At 32.1% G+C, this 17,635-nt stretch overlaps 1 protein-coding gene across 6 annotated transcripts in view; it reads left to right on the top strand.

The window, feature by feature from the left end:
• Positions 1-7,586, top strand: part of LOC134721543 (ras-related protein Rab-13-like) — a 75,461-nt gene extending 67,875 nt beyond the window's left edge. For 5 of the 6 annotated variants that reach the window (XM_063584628.1, XM_063584631.1, XM_063584629.1 and 2 more), the window contains 3 exons: positions 1,003-1,098; positions 2,778-2,885; positions 6,921-7,586. In XM_063584628.1, the coding sequence (XP_063440698.1) occupies positions 1,003-1,098; positions 2,778-2,885; positions 6,921-7,133 (417 nt within the window). In that variant the 3' untranslated portion in view covers positions 7,134-7,586. The remainder of the gene's footprint in view (positions 1-1,002; positions 1,099-2,777; positions 2,886-6,920) is intronic. The other variant, XM_063584634.1, reaches the window with a different exon arrangement.
• The last annotated feature ends 10,049 nt before the right edge of the window (positions 7,587-17,635 follow it).

Raw genomic sequence — 17,635 nt, 5'->3', positions numbered from 1 at the left:
CCTGTTTTACCTTAACTGATCTAATTAAAGGCAACAGTAGTATACCGCTGTTCAAAACTCATAATTCCATGGACAAAAAACAATATCGAGGTAACAAACCAAAACCGAGGGAAACACATTAAATATAAGAGGAGAACAACGACACAACACCGAAACGCAACACACACCACGAGAATAACAAGTACCTTATCTCAATATCTCAAAAATGAGAGAAAACACAAACGACTCAACGTTAAAATGCAACACACACAGAAACGAACAATAATATAACAATGACCATCTTCCTGACTATTCCTAACAGCTATAAAATTTAAGGATGACTCACGCGTAACATTGCCAAAATGATTCAAGGCAAATGAAGTCCCAATCCTAGCTTTGCTCGCGTTGAGCTACGATTTCTTTATTCAATATTTGTCTAAATTGATGATATTGTTCACTTTTATAGGTGTTGTATTCGTGGATAGTTTACAATTTGATAACATAATGAATATATTTAAAATGTTGTACCTCTGTACTGTATCTGGTACCTTTTGGATTAATCTCAATTTATATTCAGATATTTATAGTTTGAAAATTTACTTAATTAATTATTCTACATTTGTTTTTCTGTGTTTTAGTTTTTTAACATTTTGTTTATAAAGAATTATGTTTACATTGTTTTGTAGACTATTTTAGAATTGACCGTAATATCTATGAAGAAATGTGGTGCTCATTGAATAACGCGCGTAGCGGGTTATTTAACACTTACAGTGTGTACCTGTCCATATTTTTGTTTATATTATTTCGAAAAGACAGAATTGTTTTTATTACAATATATCTTATAATTGAATTCTAAATGCCATTTGGCATCGAAGTATATCATGAAAAAACGTTAATGACACCATGGTCACATGACAAAATTATGTCTATTACATGATAAAAATAAAATATCTCATCCAATCAGAAGACGTGTCATATCAAAATCAAAATATCCAATAATGAGCATTATGCATAACATTTCAGTCTGACACAGATGCAGAGAGAAATTACGAGGGTTATTCTATCAATTACTATGCTACTATGGATGCACTTATTATAATCTATGATATTTCCAACCAGGTAAGTTAAAACAAACATTCTTTAGTTTTCTCGTTTGAATTGTTTTACATTGTTATATCGGGGACTTATATAGCTAACTATGCGGTATGGGATTTGCTCATTGTTGAAAGCCGTACGTTGACCTATAGTTGTTAATGTCTGTCATTTTGGTCTCTTGTGGACAGTTGTCTCATTGACAATCATACCACCTCTTCTTTTTGATATATTATGTTCATGTCAATTCAACCTATTCTATAGATAGATAAAAGGAGATGTGACATGAGTGCTAATGAGACAACTCTCCATCCAAGTTAAAATTTATAAAAATAAACCATTATGAGTCAAGGTACGACCTTCAACACAGAGCCCAAGCTCACACCGAACAGCAAGCTATGAAGGGCCCCAAACTTACTATGAATTATATAATTACCTAAAGATAATTAATTTCCTGTAAAAGAAGCGAAACCTTTTTATGTTATGTAAATGTGTAAGGTAATCACCTCAACGATAAGATCTGATTAGTATTTCTACAATCAATGAGTAAGTTATCCCTTGGTATATCAAGATGAAAGGGGAGCAAAAGATACCAGAGGGAGATTCATACTCATAGATCGAAAACAAACTGACAACAACATGGCTAAAAAAATAAAAAGGCAAACAGGAAAATAATAATACGCATGGCACAATATAAAAAACTAAAGACTAGACAACAAGAACTCCACCAAAACCTTAGGGGTGATCTCAGGTGCTCAAGAAAAAGGAGTTACAATAGTTCTTTGAAAAAAACCCGGATTTAACCTAAAATAACGAAATAATTAATCAGGTAAATGTAGAAAAAAAGTTGAAAAAAAAACTTAGTTCTTTTCTTAAAGTAATTTTTCTGCATCTTTTCTGGCGTCTATGAATCCTAATAACAAAGATGGGGTATACATTACAACCTAAACCGCCATATTTGTACATACTTGTCCGAGGCTAAAGACATCTGTAACACTTTAAAGTAGTTGTGATTTCGAGTCATTATCTTAGTACTATATTTTTTTTTGTTATGTCGGATAATATTGTCAGTTCTATGATTGTTTCTGTTGCATATAAAATATCTGTATGATTTAGAAGCTAATACAAAAATTTAAAGAAACGAGGACAGAAAATGCGTCGATAATGAGAACGCGAAAATGGTTTAACATATCTATATGATTTATTAAACTTTTATTAGACTATTAGATTTATTAGACTGTTAGTCAGTTGTTATTTATGTATTATTGTCATTTTGTTTATTTTATTTGGTACATCTTCTGACGTCAGACTCGGACTTCTCTTGAACTGAATTTTAATGTTCGTATTGTTATGCGTTTACTTTTCTACATTGGCTAGATGTATAGGGGCAGGGTTGCGATCTCACAAACATGTTTAACCCCTCCGCATTTTTGCGCCTGTCCCAAGTCAGGAGCCTCTGGCTTTTGTTAGTCTTGTATTATTTTAATTTTAGTTTCTTGTGTACAATTTGGAAATTAGTATGGCGTTCATTATCACTGAACTAGTATATATTTGTTTAGGGGCCAGCTGAAGGACGCCTCCGGGTGCGGGAATTTCTCGCTACATTAAAGACCTGTTTGTTATCTTCTGCTGTAGTTTTTTTCTACGATCGGGTTGTTGTCTCTTTGACACATTCCTCATTTCCATCCTCAATTTTATTCTTTCAGGAATCTTTAGAAAATGTGACGGACATTTGTGAACGACGGAAAGCAGTATACATTCTTGTAGGGAACAAATCTGATATGAAGCGTGAAATTAACAAAGAAGACGTGGAGGTATATTAATGGATTAAACCATAGATGTAATACCCATTACATCTATGATTAAACAAACAGAGGTTTTATTTTCCTAAGACAAAATTGACACTACTGTTGCAAACCGTCATTTTTTGTGTTATCACTATAATAATTACATTTAAATTTGAAAATGGAAATAGGGAATGTGTCAAAGAGACAACAACCCGTCCACAGAACAGACTACAACAGAAAGTAGCCAATAGGTTTTCAATGCAAAGAGAAACTCCCCCACCCGAGGCCTCCTTCAGCTGGCTCCTAAACAAATATATATGTTTTAGTTCAGTGATAATGGACGTCATACTAAACTCCACATTATACTCAAGAAACTAAAATAATTAAAAATCAAACAAGACTAACAAAGGCCAGAGGCTCCTGGCTTGGGACAGGCGCAAAAATGCGGAGGGGTTATCTATCTTTGTGTCCAAGATCGTGAAGGCTTCAATTGCAAATTCTTCTGCAAAAAAAACTAAAAGAGCATTTCTTGAAGTGATTCGTAACTTTTAATTAACTTGTAAAATTTCCAATTTTGAGGTCTTAAATGAATTCCAATTTTAGAATATGGCACAATAGGAAATACAGAAGGATTAGATGAGCTGAATAGCCAAGCTAGTCCCAAAATACGTATTTTTTGCTATTGAAAAAAATTGTTAACAGGGACCGTCAAAGTAAAGAATATTACAACAGTAGAAACCTCATTCACAACCACTCTAATTCTATGCGATTTGAGGGATTGGAGGTAGGGGAGGAAGCGGGAGTGTTTTATCAGTTTAGTCATCAAATGAACGATCAACACCTTCAGAGACAATGCTTTTGAAACCAATATATACTCTGTTTAATACACTGAATACCTATTTTAACTGACGATTCCTTCAATTAAGCAATCTTATTTTTAAGGAATAAAGAAATTGAGTATTTTTTGCAAACTGTTAAATAAATATATATAGATTCTTACTGTGTACCAGTGGATTATCGAATTTATCCAATCAAGATAGTCAAATTATCAATTATAAAGTCCGAGCCTCGGCGAAGACTTTAAAATTTATATTATAACTATCGAGATTGGATAAATCCGATAATCCACGAGTAACTATGTAATGATTAAAAAATACATTTTCTTTTTTTTTTGTTAACCGAAAATCCCATTCGAGTGCCTTTCACATTGCACGAAGTTGTCAATTTCATTAACACCTGTTTTATCATATTTTGATTCATCCTGTTAGCTAAAAGATCACGACCCTTAAAATCATCCAATGATCTATTGAGATCACCGTCCACCACACGTTGATTAATTTTTTTATACAATGGGTTCGCAGTGGCGGATCCAGGAATTTTCATAAGTTGTGGGCCACTGACTGACCTAAGAGGGGGCCCGCTCCAGTCACGCTTCAGTGATTCCCTATATAAGCAACCAATTTTATTCCCAAAAAGGGGGGCGGGGGCCTGCCCCCCTGCCCCCTCTAAATCCGCCTTTGGTTCGGAAAAGAGATAAATAGAATTAGAGAATCAAAAATCCACGGCATAAAGAATTATATATGTTACAGTAAACAGGTGAAATTAGGAATTACAAGTAATTACTAAACGTTCAAGTAAATACCTGCAATTACTAAACGTTCAAGTAAATACATGTAATTAATAGCCAATTTAGTAATTACATGTTTGTACTTGTTGTTTCAGTGATCACTGGTATTCACTGATTTTTTTTTTTGTTATTAAAGTTTGGTTACGTTTCAGATTTACTATAAAATGTGTTTCTTCTTTGCAATTTAACAGTCAGGGTTATTTCTAATGACAACATGTGCAAACACACTCAATTATGTTTACCTTCTATCGTTTTCGAGCGTTTTATAGGGTACCCCAAAACTGGTCATATTCAATATACCCTAAACATAAAATGAAACGGTGAATTTCCTTAAGACTTTGGCAGATGATGCATGGACCTACCCTTTCAATGATGTAAATATAAGAAAAATTAAACGAGAGGAAACTTTTGGTGTTACTAAGGCCTACCCCCTTAAAATTCTTGATAACTTTCTTAAATTATCATAGATTTCTCCAAAACTTGAACAGAAGCCTGCTTATGATCATAAGAAAATTTGTAAGAAGTAAATTTTGTAAAAATTAAATCAACTTTTTCCGTATAGATAGACTTATCTAGTTTTTATGCCAGTTAATATTACATTCACACTGTGGTTAAAGTTTTGAAAATAATAATCTCCAAATATCCTGGATTTCTACCAAACTTAAACAGAAGCATGGTTATGATCATGAGACAATATCCAGAAGTAAGGTTTGAAAAAAAATTCCTTTTTCTTATTTTCCTTATAAATGGACTTCGTTTTTTTTCTCCTGTCAACATCACATACTCTAATGTAATTTTTTTTCTTAACCATTTATTCGATTTCATAAACCATCCTGGATTTTAACCAAAATTGGACAAAAGCTTCTTACAGTCCTAGATAAAAGATAGTATATGGAGGGACAATTTAATATTTTTTCTCCATTTTTGTTGAACCTGCAACTAACAGCAAATGTAGGCGATGTACAGGGTTCAACGAAACCCTCACAATTTTAAATCTGAATACACCGGTAACCTATATACAGCTAGGTGTTAAATGAAAGGTCACATGAATAAGTATTCAATGAGGTCCAATTATTCACCTGCAAGTGCACAACTCATCAGGCAGGCTTCTCAGCTTATTTTTAGTAAAATAGATCCAGATTGACTGCTAAAAGTGAATTATAATTTCACTTTATCATTTTCATTAATGATTTAACAAAAAGAAATCATTTTTTTTTTATCTCTCGTAGCTATTATATGCTCCTATAACAAAAAGATACATGTTAGACCAATCACTTTTTAAGACTGCTCACTGATCTTCTATAGTAAGTATTATCCTAACTTTTGACAGCTGACCATATTACACCATTGTTTTAACAGTTAGTAAATAGGTGTAAAAATTCATTTTAAAATTAGTGATTATAACTAGTAATAACTACGCCGTTTCAGGAATTACACGTATTTACTAGGTGCATCGGGGATTACATGTAATTCCTAAATTTTAGTAATTACATGTAATTCCTAATTTCACCTATTTACTGTAACATATTTATATATATATATCTCTTTTGGTTTACAGGATCGCATACATTAATTTATCAAACCTGATACTGAAATGTAATTGCAAGTGTGACCGACTTTTTAAGTTGTTTAGACATGTACACGTTACCATCTATACTATAAAATGGTAAAAAATAAAATATGTCTATTTCATGTCAGAAATAGCTGCTTTATATTTGTCAGCTGTTCAGCAAAAAGTCTTGCAGTTACTTGTGCAAGATTATCCGGCAATTTCATTTTCAAGTAATTTGATGTAGACTAAGTCACGGTCTTTGAAGTAAGAAACCTCCATGAACATAAGAATTTTGTAACTGATGTCGTCCTCATTACCTTAACTTTGTACTCTATTTGGCATTTGAAACACCACTTTTTGATTCGAGCGTCACTGACGAGTCTCTTATTTTTAGACAAAACGCGCGTCTGGCGTCAATAAAACATTTTGGTTCTGGTATCTTTAATGAGTTTATTTACTTACTTCTCCAGTATATGTACTGAAAATTTGACCATTAAAAGTCAACGAATGAATTTTATATTGTTTAATGTTTGCTTGACCAATAATAGGAAATTTAAATTTTTGATCTTTTTCTTAATCTATGGCGTTGTCAATTTATTGTCTACTTATGAGTATCAATGTTCCTTTGGTATCTTTCACCACTCTTTTAAACGTTTTGACAGTTCGAAGCTGATTTTTACTTAATTTGTGTACTTTTTAATACAGACGAGTTGTTGTTAGATGAGCAAAGAATTTTTGACAACGGTGCATAAACATATATACAAAACAATGGAATTAATGTTCACATATACAGTTGTATAAAATACATATTTAAATGAAATAATAGGTAAACCATCAAAATGTTGGAAATATATCTTTATCTCGTTATTTTCATGTTTTTTAGATTTTTGCAGAAAAGAGACAGATGCCTCACATAGAAACAAGCGCAAAATTAAATGAAAACGTAACCGAAATGTTCATGTCTGTAATAAAACGACTTATAGAAAATTGCGGTAATATTGATGATTATTATGATAGAAATAGTGAATATGACGGGGATGATAATGTACCTATAACCTCAAAGAGAAATAGCAGCTGCAGTTGTGTTATAAGTTGATAAATTCACTGGGAAACGTTTTGAAAACTAGAGACTGTCATCTAGACTAGTGACAATCGTGAACATACCTCAAAAATTAACTATCATACCTTTAGTAAATTTATCGAATATATGATCGTTTCAAGTTATACGATTCAAGGAGAAGAACTTGAATGACAAAATATAAAAGTAATATAAAAACCTAGATAATCATTCTCATTTCTTATTGGTTGATATGAAGTTAAGATATCAAAACAAGCGTACAATTAAGTACACCATACATTTGTATTTTATGTATTTGAAATATGAAAACACAAATTAATTAACTGCTTATTTGTGTATTAATCAATGTATATGCGCTCAAATAGTTATTATCCTCTTCTCATGATTTTTCTGCTTTTGACACCTGACAACAATGGTGATTCTAAAAATAAAATGTATTTACTCAGGGTAATAAACATATTGTTTGACTTTTTCTTGTTTTTTCATTCCTTTTACATGACAACTTGTTACAAAAATGTCCTTGATACGATTGAAAAATAAGATCATAACATACTGCATTCACCTCATGGTAAACTTTCCTTGTTTGTATGAAGGAATAGAAGCAGAGGGAATATTCTTACATTCAAAATCATCTAGAATGCTATATATAAGAATGGTTGAACATATAACTAGAAACACGTACACCAGTTATATGTATTTTAGCCTATACTTCAAACCTAACCTTGTTAATACATGTATCACAGCTGATAATAATTGAAACCTAGTACTAAATACATGCTGTTATGTTATTAAGCTTTGTGATTTATTTATGGATGGCAAGTTGATGTCCAGCTGAAAAAAGATATCAAGGATTATAACATTAATACAGACTGGTTTGTTTTGATCGACACACCCAAAAGGAAAACCGATGTACTTCCATACACACGCTTAGCTAAGTCAACGAAGCATTGTTACACAAGATTTTCTAAATTATTTTCTTCAAAAAATCAAATTATCTATATTGTTAGCTTATTTACAAATGAATAAAACAGTATTGACGATGTAACTGAGATAGCAAATGTTTAAACGACAAATAAAAACAAAATTATTGATGTTTAAACTACGATAGACTGTTATTTATACGACATAGCATGGTCTCAATCGCCCAAAGGTTTGACACGACCAAGCATGTTCTCAATCGCCCAAAGTTTTAACACGACATAGCATGTTCTCAATCGGCAAAAGTTTTAATACGACGTAGCATGTTCCCTGTCGACCAAAGTTTGAAAGATTTTGTCCAAATTCCCAAATTGGCAAACCATTTAAGATAATACAAGAGACTGGTATTGAAAACTTTTGACATCAAGCTGAACTTGAATATTTTACTCAGCTTAATGAGCTTGTTGAGATCATACATCCGCTCCTCATAAACTTTATCAGAGGAACAACTGCAACATAGCTTATAAGGTTTTTCACATGCACCCCTCAAACTTAAAAAGTTAAAATGATTCCTTTCACGGATTTTGGCTATACTTTTTGGTCCTTTTGGATTATAGCTCCTCATCTTTTATATAAGCTTTGGATTTCAAATATTTTGGCCACGAGCATCACTTAAGAGACATGTATTGTCGAAATGCGCATCTGGTGCAGGAAAATTGGTACCATTCATGTTATTAAGAAACCAAAAGTAAAATCAGAAAAATACGGAACTCCGACGTCATTGAAACAAACTAATTGATAGCAACTGCCATACACATATGTGACTTATCACAGGACATTTTTAGAAAAAAAGATGTTGGGTTGATCCTGATTTAATGGCTAGCTAAACCTTCCGCTTTTATGGCAATGATAAACATACCGCTATACCATTCTTCCAATAACAAAAGTTACTAGCGTGAAATATCATAAAACATATTTACCATTTCGTACCATATGGAAAGATGCTTCGCCATTTCGTACCATATGGAAAAATAGAACATTACATCAATCATTGTAATTGGTAAAAGGGCACAATTGTAATAGTGGTTGATTCCGCCAGTGCACTTTATCCACCAACAAAAATTTACAAGGTTTTTGATCCGGGTCTAGTGTAAAACATCCACAAGTCCTTATAAATTCGAAAAAAAGCGTTCTTGAAGGGGAAATATATATAAATGGGGTTATTGATTTTTCTTATGTATTTGAACTTTTCATAGTTGATTTATGTAATAAACAGAGGATTTTCATCCAAGGAATGTTCCAAACAATGATTTTGAACCAGGAATGAGTACACTAGGGATTTTGTAGCGGGATTGATTACTCTAGTGCTTTCATAGCATTTACTTTAAATTGTCACTAATTGAAATATTTATATATACTGGATTGCCGAGGTTTTACTGTGTATTCAAGGGTCGCCTTAGAGATTATAATATATCTTCTATGTCAATATCTATAATTGAAACTTTCTGTGAGAACAAATCTGCTATTTAGTTTACATATCAAGTTTTATATCTCGATCATTGTTGAAAGCATTTTAAGTTATAAAAATATCCTCCTTATCTTCATCACACATGATTATTCGTAAGTTTGGCTCAGATTAATTAAACTGGTTCCTTGGAAATGTAATTTCCCTGTAAACAATAAAACGGTATAATATAAACAAAAACAACGATATCAAGATCGACGCTTTCACGCTATTTACATTCCAATATTTTCTAGGTTTAAACAATTACCAAGGATAAAAACATGGTGGGATGAAAGTACACTTACATTATGATTGCCAATGAGACTCTCCACAAGACACGAAATGACACAAAAATTAATAACTGTAGATCACCGCTTGGCCTTCAACAATGAGCAAAGCCCATACCGCATAGTCAGCTATAAAAGGCCCCGAAAAGACAATGTAAAACAATTCAAACAGAAAAACTAACGTAATGTATGTACAATAAATGAACAAAAAAAACCCCCAACAAATATGCAACACATAAACAAACATCAACCAGTGAATTACAGGCTCCTGACTCTGGACAGGCACATACACACAGAATGTGGAGGGGTTAAACTTGTAAGCTGGATCCCAACCCTCCCATTACCTTGGACAGTGGTATAACAGTACAATAGAAGATCGAACTATACATATCAATAGAAAAAGGCTTAACTCATCAGACGGATAAATATACAAATACTACAAATACTAGTGAACGTGGCCGGGTACTTGTATATCCCAACAACAAGAAGACTCTAAGTACAGAAAAGAGAGTCCCCGCATCTACTGACAGCTGGTTAAAAGCCACTAACAACTATTAAAACAACCATACATCTAAGACTAAGATATCAATCAGTAAGTATATTGGAACCTTGAAAATATGGTTCGTCCATCTTAGTAAATATTTGAACTTAAAAAAATAATCACAGTTACTTTAACTTATTTGCTTGATTTCTTTTATAAAATTCAAAAGCTTTTCCATGACAATTTCTGTTCGATCTTAAAATATAAATGTTTTAGTAACAATATTTTGAAAGTCATCTTCATGCCATGTAACTCATATTCGTATTTGTTTTCTTACTTGTCTCTTAGGTTAATTTCTCCCAGTTGTTATGATATTCCAGGGCTTGTGTTGTCTATCATGATTTGCATGATAAAGGGTTGCGGCTCATAAAGAAGCTATTAAAACAAGAGTTCCAAATGGTAAAGTTGCAATCATTTCTTTGTAAGTTTCAAAGATGCCTTCACGGGTTGGTTGATCGTTATGGAACATCCGTTTCACAGAAAATAACAGACAGGTTTCTAATGTCCATATTTATATTTATCCGGCGCAGACTGTCGGGTCAATACAAAGCAGGGTCAAAATTAATATGTTGTAGTTCTGAATACTTGTATGAACTAAACTTGCCACTGGACGTAAATAGTGTTTGAAGTGCTATTTGATCTCGTTTTTTATTTCACGTGTGACGACAGAAATTATTCAAGTGTTGTCCATCTTTCCCGAATGTTTCTTTGGCATCTAATGCCTCTCACTTTTTTATTTATTTATTTTTTATGGGGGGGGGGGATGAAAACGAGTGATTTGTAGAGTAATCATATTTATTGAAATATTCAATTAAAAACGTTAACAAAATAACGAAAATCATCCAAAATTTTACATTGGTTGCTGGCTGTCGAAATCAAAGAAAATTTAGCACCGTATTGTAAGGTACATGATACTCAATCTCTCTTAAATGCTTTATTCATGCTAACATTTGGGCACACACCAATCATCTTCTTCTTCATCTTCTTTTATTACCCCCAAACTCAATCCCAGCCTTTCCTGTTTGGTGTGGAACCTTGTAGTACAATTTTAGATAGATCCATACACTCAAACACAAGTTAGTGTAAAATAGAAAAACTAGTAAAATGCTTGTTTTTAAAACCTAATTCCTGAACGTTTAGAGCAATTACATATACCCTCAACCTCAATTTGTGATATGAAACCTTGTGGTACAATTTCAGAGAGATTCAATACTTTTCAATGTCATATAATAAATTAATGAAAATCAAAACGGAATTTACATCAACAAATTTAAACAATTCATCAAAGTTGTATGAAAATTAGAAAAAGCATCTAAGAGTTAGGCGTACGAAAATTAGAAAAGTCCCCTTGTTAATGAATAAAAAACCCAATCTCAAAATCCTACATTCGAAAATCTATAAAACTGAGCCTACACCAATCGATATGAACAATGCACTTAAGTTTCATGAGAACTGCTAAAAGCACTTATTGAGTTATTGTCCGAAAACTTAAAAAAAAAACATACCTTTTTTAATAGTAAAACCGTATAACTCTGACACGTAAAATCTAAAATTTATAAAAGACGAAAGGAAGCTCACGCCAATAGATACAAAATTTCACCAAAGTTTTTTGCCAATTGGTTGAAGCGTCCGACATGTTGACGGACAACGGTATACCATAATACATGTCCCGTAAACGGGCGTATAAAAATTTCTTAACACGTACTATACATTTGGCTTTAAAAGTCTCCACCAAGAGAAATATTCAACACACACACACATATGTATTTATGTAGAGTAACATGTCTCACAGAGTACTGCTTATCGTAACCAACACATGAATGGTCCGTCTGGAGAAGGAATATTCCACTCATATAGACAAAAGTTTTGTGCTGATGATCATGAAATATTCGCCACTGAAAATTTTGCAAAATTCATGAAAACAATAAAAAAAAACACACTAGTAATGTTAGTTCAAATCACTTGCCTATCGATAGTGGTACAGTCAGATTGTCGGATTTCGACCATAATTGAAAAGGACAACTAGTTTTTTAATACAAAGGTAACTAATTAACCTCTCATTTTTTGGCTCTTTTAAAAAAAGAAGGTCAATATGATATAGCAGAGAGTCCTTAAATTGACACACCGATTCAATCAGTTATTTTCAAATTAACTATCATTAATCATTATTGGCAAACAAAAAGTACATATTCCATCATAAAAGATGTGATAAAAGAATATACATTTCAAAGAAAGAGAGTTGCACCAACAGAAAATAGAAACTGCAATATTTCTTACTCTTAATTTCATCGGATCTCAAAATATGTATGTACTCTTTCCAAAATTTTTACTCTATCTAATAGTATAACTCGAAAGTTTCTAAGTGTAACTCTAGCTTTGACTAGAAATCATACTCGAATAAATGTTCGAAATCAAAATAAAAACTCGAACTCAAAATTTACCTGGAAGTCGAACTTAATTTGGTTCGATTATATATACATGTATCTATTGAGCGTGGTGTAATTACGGAAATGTTAACAAATTTCAAATTTCTTCCGAAAATGGTGTCATTAAGGACTTTTTTTTTAAAATGCCCAGTTTGTGGATTTTTAAACACGGCATATCAGGTTTTATCTTCCCGGTGCATATATATACAAGTTAATGAATTTATTCTGTTTGTAGTCTACTGGAACGTGTTACTTTTCAGTCCGGATACCATCAGTCTTCCGAAGTAGAAGATTCTTTATCTGCAAGCTGTGAATTATTTCTTAAATACGGCATGAGGCAGACAATCGTTTACCCTATACAATGAATGCAATTAAAAAAATGCAGATGATTTCAACTTTGACAATTACTTTATAATAACTGTTACTGTATTTAATGTTTAACGTTTCGATAGATTGATAAAATATCAATAAATAATCAAAATACCCTGACAAAATGTTATTATATTTTGTAGTGACAACTTTTAGTTCAACCCGATAGTTCCAAGCATTGCCAGAAATGCTCCTATGCTAGCAACGTCGTTCTATGACGTTAGCTATAAATAATTCCCGCCAAAAATCGATAATAAGATTGTTTCCGTTTTAGCAGATTAAAAACATCGGTGACCCCCCATTTTAATTTATGGTTTTAAAATCTTCCCTGAAGCTGCAACTTATGCAGAAGTTTGAAGGAAAAAACATTAGTAGATTTTTTTTATTTCAAGAAAAATCTATAATAAATCGAAATTAAAAACGGCGGGAAATGTTCAAAGGCCTTGAAAAATAAGGAAACTGCGAAAAATAAATGTGTATAAGGTAAAAGTTACAATTGACTGTTATAGTTTTACCAATAAAACATCGTTTTTCAATAATTTTGCCTTCAATTAGCAATTTAGAGCGCTATTTCTATATTTCGGTATAACGCGATTCTTTACTTTTTGATGACGTCATATCTCGAAAATAACATCGGTGACCCCATTTTTTTTTTCGCCTAAAATATTGTAAAAAGTATGATCTGTCTACATGCAAAATTTCAATGAATTATTATTAGTAGTTTAAATAGTGTGATTTCCCTTTAAGTTTTCTATGTTGTGTTTTGCGTACTAGTGTATGTCAGTTGTTCTTTTTCTTTATTAGTAAGTGCGTTGTTAGTTAATTTCCGACATATGCTAGTATACCGCATAATTGGTTTTAATTTCAATAAATTACTATGCATACATCGGACGGCAACCTAACACATAAACAAGTGGAGGAGTACTTTTGGATTGGATTGCTGGAAGTTTTATACATTTTGTATCGTTGTTAGTCATAATGAAGGAAATCCCTGGTCTCATTTTATGCATTTGACATACAACAGCTTGCAAAATATAAAATAAACAATGGTCTTTTTCAATACAAATTCTTCTATCAGAAACTTTAATTCTTCACGAGTCAAACGATCAAGGACGAAAAAGTAACAACATACCACTTATCTATAGTAAATTCTTATTTCAAACACTACAAGTTGTAAAGCTTAACATTTGGACTTCGTCAAAATTTTAAAGTTAAACGTTTTTCCTTGAAAGTGATTTGCATTGATGCTTTAGCTATGTCATACTATATATCAGAAGTCCTTAGGAGTATATTTATGTCGTCGTTACCACATTAATAAGAAAATCTTATAAATAATTCAACAATGTTACAAATTCAAAAGCACTTAATTGTGACTTTAAAAGAGGGTTGAGCTCCCACAAACATGTAAAACCCCGCGACAATCTTTGTTAATCTATCCCTTGTCATGAGCCTGTTATTCAGGGGTTGTCGTTTATTTCCGATGTAATGTTGTATTTCGTTTATTCTTCCTTATATTAAACAGGCTGCTTTCTTCATCACTCGAATTGTGTCATATCTTTTTAATATACTAGATATAACAACTTATGCTAAGTGTCGAAGACTATCAAGCACTGGAACTGTTTATATTCTGTCTGTGATTGATAGGTGTCTCATTGGTCATCATGTCACATGTCGTTTATTTAGTAAAGCATATAGAACATACCATTTGAACAGTTTCCCTTAGCTTCTGACTTTAAAACAGTATTTGTAGAAGTGATAAGCACAAACAACACAAAACATTTCAGAACTGAATTTTTACAAAACATCATACAAAATATCGTTTATGAAAAGAATCCGTAAATTTTATCTAATATTCATCGTTGATGATAGTATCGCGTGATAATGACACGATAAGATTAGATCAGAAATGTTTAAGGTATTACTGTATATTGTTGATTTTCATTCTGTACATTTGTACATGCAGCCTATGGGCATGCATATGGTACAGGCTGTAGTTTGGTATATTTACCAAGTTCAAAAACGGAAGGTTTGATTGCGCAATAGAATTGTTTCTGTACATATTTTCGAAATGTTTTCATTAGGGCCTGCAATTTAATTTTTTTTGCATATTAAATACTTTTTTGTTTAAGTCACCGCTAATTTTAATCTCCATAAAGACCAAGCGAAAGAAGACTTCGCGAATTTTGTTTATGAATAATATACTTGTGTTTTGGACGATTATTCTTTGTAAACAATTCGGTGTGTTTTCTTTTGGAAATGTCGTGTTGTTGTTTGTTTTTGTAAATGTTGGTGTACATGTTTCATGTACAAATGAGTGTGATATCGAAAGAGACATGTGATTTGGAATATGTATATGCTAATAAAACAAGCCGATGATAGATGTTAAAAGAGAAAACGAAAGTGTATGACTAACAAGATTTCTGCAAAAGTGTATATACATTTATTTCATTTTAAAAAAGCACATACTGCAATTCATCAGTCAAATGTGAGATACTTTACAATCTTGTTTCTCCTTGGCAAAAAAGACCAAAAGGCTTATATTAATAAATAAACTCATCATTGATACCAGGACTAAATTTTGTATGTACGCCAGACGCGCATTTCGTTTCATCAAAAGACTCATCAGTGACGCTCGAATCCAAAAAAGTTAAAAAGGCCAAATAAAGTATAAAGCTGAAGAGCATTGAGGACCAAAATTCCTAGAAGTTTGGCCAAATACAGCTAAGCTAATCTATGCCTGAGGTAGAAAAGCCTTAATTTTTCCTTGTAAACAGTTAAAATTATAAATACAGCCATATAAATGATAATTGAAATATAGCCGAAACTCTATCTTCTGAAACATCTATATGAAGAACATTGCCTGATAGTATTTGTACATGTATGTCTCGGTTGATAATCGTCTTATCAGTTATTGTTCTGACTGCCCTATTTTTAATTGTGAAAGTTTTATTCCTGGTACCTTATTTGATAACTATTAACTGAGTGTGGATAGGCATGGCTGGTGACGAATTCACAGAAGGAGATACTAACCATATCGACACACCCGGTAAGGCAACTTTTTGAATGGAATACAATTTGATCAATTTTTTTTATTGCTATGATTGGTCGTCTAATCTGATTTATGAGAACACGGGTAAACTACTCTAAATTCAGACACTAATTGTACACTTACATGTAAGGAGATTTATGTTACTGACTGTTTAAAAATTTGACTTATAAATAAGCAGACTTTGAACATAAATATTTATAGATTGATCAGCTTCAAACATTTTGATAAAATTATTGTGATCATGTAAAATGATTATCTAAGGTAAAGGTAGACAAAAAAAATTGTGACTTTGATATATATATAATAAACTTCAAATTGTATATAAACGTGTATTGGTTTTATAAGTCAGTCATGCGATGTATTTGTATCGGTCTACGAAATATTGGAAACCGAAAATGGCCGTATTAGTGCTTCTCACGTTATTTAAAACATTAAAAAATTTAATTCATTAAAACAATGCCGTATTTGGCGAAACCTTTTCAACTTTTGATCTTCAGTGCTGTACAACTTTATACTTTTTTTCACTTTCGATCTTTTATATCTGGGCGTCACTGGTGAGTCTTGTCTGGACAAGGCGCGTTTTTGGCGTATTGAATTTTAAACCTGATGGTTTTTGTTATCTATTAATCATGTTTTTCTTTGTCTAATATGTTCTCCTATTTATTTGTATTGTAGTCCTGTAATATTATGTTGTCATTTCAATGTTATATTTAACTTTGCCATTAAAGTGCGAGGTTTGGCATGCCATAAAACCAGATTCAACCCACCACTTTTATTCCCCTTTAAAAGTGTCCTGTACCAAATCAGGAAGATGGTCATTGTTATATTATTGTTCGTTTCTCTGTGTGTTGCATTTTAACGTTGAGTCGTTTGTGTTTCCTCTTATTTTTGAGATATTGAGATAAGACGTGGCACGGTACTTGTCTATCCCAAATTCATGTATTTGGTTTTCATGTTATATTTGTTATTCTCGTAGTGTTTTGTCTGATGCTTGGTCCGTTTCGGTGTTGTGTCGTTGTTCTCCTCTTGTATTTAATGCGTTTCGCTCGGTTTTGGTTTGTTACCCCGATTTTGTTTTTTGTCCATGGATTTATGAGTTCTGAACAGCGGTATACTACTGTTGCCTTTATTTGTGATATATTAATTGACCATATTATAATAAAAACGTTCATTCAAACAATTAAATGATGAACAAGACTTTCTTCTTCCTGTCTTTTTTCATGAAGAAAATAATACTTGCAGATATTTACTCGCTCTTAGTTTAGACATAAACACGCTTGTTTTTTTTTATAGTACAAATGAGATTTGGAATTGAAATACTTAAGCTCAATGACACGTACTTTCGGTCGCTCGCTCATATATTTTTCTCTTTAGATTTTTTTTTTTAATCTAAAGGAAAATTTATATTGAGTATTTAAAAGTCTTG

This window comes from Mytilus trossulus, chromosome 6 (genome assembly GCF_036588685.1).
Source record: "Mytilus trossulus isolate FHL-02 chromosome 6, PNRI_Mtr1.1.1.hap1, whole genome shotgun sequence".
NCBI classification, from domain to species: domain Eukaryota; kingdom Metazoa; phylum Mollusca; class Bivalvia; order Mytilida; family Mytilidae; genus Mytilus; species Mytilus trossulus.
The sequence above is the reverse complement of the archived record's forward strand: the minus strand, read 5'-3'. Positions and strand labels throughout refer to the sequence as shown.